Here is a 4,631-nt window from a genome sequence, read left to right on the forward strand (position 1 = left end):
GTAAGCTTCGTCTTAGGAGATGTTAAGGGACACTGAGCTATGAGGGAGATCAGAGCGGTTGACAGGACTGTCAGCTGGGGTTATGTCAGACAGCGAAACCGCGAAGCCTCCACGCTGGGCCTCCTGGGCTTCCTAGGGGGCGGGAGGAGGGGCTTTCCCTAAGCGCCCGGAGCCCCCAGACCGGACGACCACCAGAGGCAAGTCACTTCCTAATTGTTTCGATTTGTAAGAAGGTTTTGTGATGCTAAGTAAGCGTGGCGCAGCCCGCCCGGCCTCCCCCCACGAGTCCCCCAGCCCGCCTTTGTTTACCTTCGCCTGATCGCTCATTTATTTATCTATCTATTATTTATAGGCGTCCTCTCCTATTCAGCGCCCGTGTATGTTAATTGTGTTATACCATTTAATTCTAACATCGGTCTCCAAAGAGCTCTTAATGAGAAAAGCATATACAACACGGATCACTTTGCTATTCAGCTCAGCCAGATGGACAACTGCTAACTTTTTTTTTTTTTTTAATAATGAAAATCCCCCTTTGACAAAGGGGCTCAGATGAATAGGCTCCAAATAACACCTCAAACACTTCTAATTGTTTTGAGGACAATATGCTAATCCGTGGTTTTCGGCTTTGGTGTCTGTTGACCACGTTTCCGTGCACTTGCGGCCACCAACTCCTTTGGAAATGGCAGAGGCAAACGCACAAATCCCTCAACAGCAGCAGAAAGCAGACAAGCCGCTCGGCTGCCGCCACCCCCACCCAGCACCATATCAAAGCCAGTGAGAAAGGCACCCGACCTACGGAAAAACACGCGTGAGCACGGCTGTGGCGGTGAGAGTGGTGGTGGGGGGGAGACAAGCAATGGGGGGGTACCCTTCGATTTTGAGAACAAGTTCCAAAGAGTTGTTCTGAAAGCAATCAAAAGGTCCTTTCTCCCCATGAAAGCCAGAGCAATCTTCAAGCCAACATTCAACCACCGGGGATAAGAAAAAGGCTCTTTTCCTTGTTGGATAAACACAAAGGGCTACGAGTTATTTAATTTTTATGATGTTTTAAGAAACTCCTTGTAGGAGCCGTGTCACCATCGCCTTCATTTTCCCTTTGCACCTGCAGGGTCTTAGTAAAAAGTCTCCCACCATCCGGAGCGGGGACCTACAGCATTTCTTAGACTTTTATTTTTTAACTTAGAAACCAGTATCAAGCCCCCAATCCCCAGCAGACCCAGCAACAGCGTTTTCAAACACCTTGTTAAAAAAAATATCCATTCCACCGCTCTTTCCCCAACATTGAACTTAAACACCCACCGCAGGACGAGGTGCTCTGCGGGCAACGGCTTCCCTGTAGACTCGGCGCTTCTTTCCATTCCTTTGGAGTTTGGTTTAAAAAAAGAAAATGCACTCAGATCTCAGAAGTCTGGGTCGGCCTTTGTCTTAGTTCAATCGCTTCTCGAAGTGGTCTGACCACTTTGTGAAAAACTCAAGGAAGGAGTGATGTGCCAGGAATGGATACCTTTGTCTGGCCTCTAAAGGCAAAAAGTGGATCCGGAGGGGGCAAACGGGACAAACCCTAGATTCTGGGCCCCTCTGCACCTGGCCCACGGGACACCAGGCTCGGCCCATGCAGGCCAGCCGCCAGCCGCCACTGCTGGAGTCACTCTATGTACACTCAGCCTCCCAGAGACCCCGGCCCCCGTGGACCTGGCCTCTCGACTTCAGATTTTATGCACATCAAAGGTTACTTTTTGCAATGACAGATTGTCTTTATTCAAAACGTCTTTGTTCAACAAATGAACAGAGTAAGGAGGTGAAATCCTTCTAGGTACATTTCCAAGACATTGTCAAAACATTTATGACCATTTAGGATGTTTTTATTCTTTTAATTTTTGTTCACTTTCTACTTCCTGACTTCATAACCTGACATTCTGTCTAAAAGTAAACTTAGGTCTCTAGGAGCACTGCTTTATACAAAGTAAATAACCATGTGGGTCCTTTTGTTTTACCTTTAAAGAAGCAAACACTATCATAGCATGATTTTAAATAGATATGTTTCCCTTTCTGTGGTTTTAAACTTTTAAGCCTTTTCCCCCACACATGAAGAGCAAATGGCACCTAGTTGTGTCTGATGGCAAAACACAGAGACACAGCTAACTCTTTCTTCAGGGTGCAAAAGAAAAAAAATATATGCATATTCTAGATATAATACCAGGATCTGGGAGTTCTGGAGTCCAAAGCCCATCAGAGGAAAGAGAAGGGGACATAAATAAAGCAAAACTGCCTACTTTTTTTGTCCAAAGGGGGTACAGTCGGAGGTTTGTTTTGGGACAGTCGGGGTAGGGGCAGCTGTATAGCTGTCATAACCGTTCGCAAGTTTCTGGCACCTGTCTGCGCCTTGGGTCCGGGAGGATGCGCCTACCATCCCCGTGGAAGAGAGAGAGGCAGAGTCTGGGGTAGGGTAGGGGGTGGCAGCAGGACTGACCCCTAGGCATCTGCAGGCCCCGGATAGGTGCAGAGGACGGGGTGCAGACCCCGATTCCAGGCCGCCCTCCAGGTCTGGCAGGCCGGGCTGGGGGTTACATGGCCGTGGCGTGGGCTGACGAATAAGGGTCTATGCCAGTCTTGGTCATGCCCGGGAAGAGGATGTAGGCGACGGGGGGCTGCAGGGTGGAGGCAGACCAGGCGGTACAGTTACAGGGCACCACGTAGCCCGGGTTGGTGGGGGACGGGTGCGTGTGCGTGTGCTGGCTGGGGCAGCTGAGGCTGCCGAAAGCGCCGTTCTGGTAGCCCAGGGTGGACGCGTAGGGCAGCGCGCCGGTGGCCAAGGTGTGGGGCACTTCACCCATCTTCTGGATGGCGCTCGAGCTAAACTGCGCGGGGTCCAGCAGGGAGTAGGGCGCCGAGGCGGGCGGCAAGAAGGCCCGGGCTTTCTCGGGCGCGCTCAGGAGGCCGTCGGAGGCCCCCACGGGCAGGCCGGCCGCCTTGAGCGGGTCCGTGTCGCCCAGGTAGGGCAGGGGGAAGACATACCTGTCCTTCTTGAGCAGGTTCTTGGGCTTGCGCCGCGGCCGGTACTTGTAGTCAGGGTGTTCCTTCATGTGCTGGGCGCGTAGCCTCTTGGCCTCGTCAATGTACGGCCGCTTCTCTGCCTCGGACAGAAGCTTCCATTCGGCGCCTAGGCGTTTGCTGATCTCTGAGTTGTGCATCTTGGGGTTTTCCTGGGCCATCTTGCGCCGCTGGCCTCGGGACCATACCATGAAGGCGTTCATGGGTCGCTTGATGTGGTCCGAAGGTTTGGACATGGTCCGGGAGGCTAGGCGGTGGGGGTGGGCAGTGCAGGGGCTCTGCAGGCGAGCCTGGACGCGGTTGTCGGTCTGCCTGTCTGTCCGTCCTGAGCCGGGGCTCTGCGCTCCCCTCGCCTCCGCACCGCAGAGGGGAAGCCACAGAGAAGCGCTCACCCCGCAAAGTTCAGCTGATCATGCCAGTCTCGGCACCTAGGCAGGCCCCGGGGGGCGAGCGGGGGCAGGAAGGGCGGGGGGAGGAGAGGGCGGCCGGCCGGGGGGCTGCCGGCACCAGAGGCTGGGGCCCAAGTACCGGAGTCTCTGGGATTAAGTGGCCAGGTAATTTGCTGGCGAGGGCAGGAAGCTCCTCCTTCTCCCCCTCTCCACCTTCGCCTTCTCTGGTTCTCTTCTCTCCAGTGTCTACGGCCGTGGCTCCCTCCCCCCCGCCCGTGGCTTTCCCGGAGCTGCCTCGCCTAGCGCAGCACCAGGCTGAGAATGCGGGGAAGCTGGTGAACGAGAGCCAAAAGCGGCGAAGTTCAAAGGCGAGGTGGGCCAGGACGGCACGCACTCTGACATAAGCGCGGGGCGGCGACTCCCCAACCTGGGCGCCAATCAGCTGCAGAGAAGGCGAGGGGGCGCACCTGCCAACGCGCCCGCGTTGGAAAGAGGGAGCGCGACTGCTGGGGGCGGGGAGAGGTGTAAGGGAGAGACCGAGAGAACGGAGCGGCCAGCTCCGGACCGGCGACTTGGATTCCACCTTGTATCTGGCACTGTCAACAAATAAAACTCTTCTTGCCCGTTTCCTTTCCCGGTTGTGCAAAGGAGAAATGGGGCTTCGAATACAAAGACCCGGGGAGGGGGCAGCAGAGGGAGCAAGCCAAGAGAGCGTGTTGATAAATAGGACAGCCTCGCCACGAAATGCAAGGACAGCACTTTCCCCCCCTTGTCAAAGATCCTTGGAAGAGAAAAAGAATGTATCAAACTCAGGTTAAAAAGCGAAATAAACTTTTCACGCCGTGCCCTCGGCGGTCCGTTGGCTGCGTTCTCACGGGACGCCGGTGCGGCTCCGCCTCCACCCTGCCCCGGGATGCGGCGCCTTGGGCGAAGCGCAGGGCCCCGGGCTAGCTCAGCCGCGCGTTCCAAGCCGATGCCCGAGGGCCTTGCGTCCGGAGGTGCAGAGTTTTCAAACCCTGGTTGGTGAGCCTTGAAGAGCACCGCGACCCGCTCTTCACTTTCGTAGAGGGGGCGGGGGATGGGATTTCCATCACGATTCCTATTTATGTTACTATTATTTAGTGTTTTTAAACCTCCAACTTTCTCTCCACATCTGTCCAAACCGGGAGGGCAATCTGAAGGCCGGCTAGC

At 55.1% G+C, this 4,631-nt stretch overlaps 1 protein-coding gene across 1 annotated transcript; it reads right to left on the reverse strand.

The window, feature by feature from the left end:
* Positions 1–2,564: 2,564 nt before the first annotated feature.
* Positions 2,565–3,287, reverse strand: SOX14 (SRY-box transcription factor 14). The gene has a single exon (XM_061193657.1). It carries the CDS (start codon positions 3,285–3,287, stop codon positions 2,565–2,567), a length of 723 nt encoding a protein of 240 aa, XP_061049640.1.
* Between the last annotated feature and the right edge of the window lie 1,344 nt (positions 3,288–4,631).

Source organism: Eubalaena glacialis, chromosome 6, assembly GCF_028564815.1.
Source record: "Eubalaena glacialis isolate mEubGla1 chromosome 6, mEubGla1.1.hap2.+ XY, whole genome shotgun sequence".
NCBI classification, from domain to species: domain Eukaryota; kingdom Metazoa; phylum Chordata; class Mammalia; order Artiodactyla; family Balaenidae; genus Eubalaena; species Eubalaena glacialis.

Coding starts and splice junctions, on each gene's coding strand:
- SOX14 (XM_061193657.1), bottom strand. CDS start 3,287: ATGTCCAAACCTTCGGACCACATCAAGCGACCCATGAACGCCTTCATG.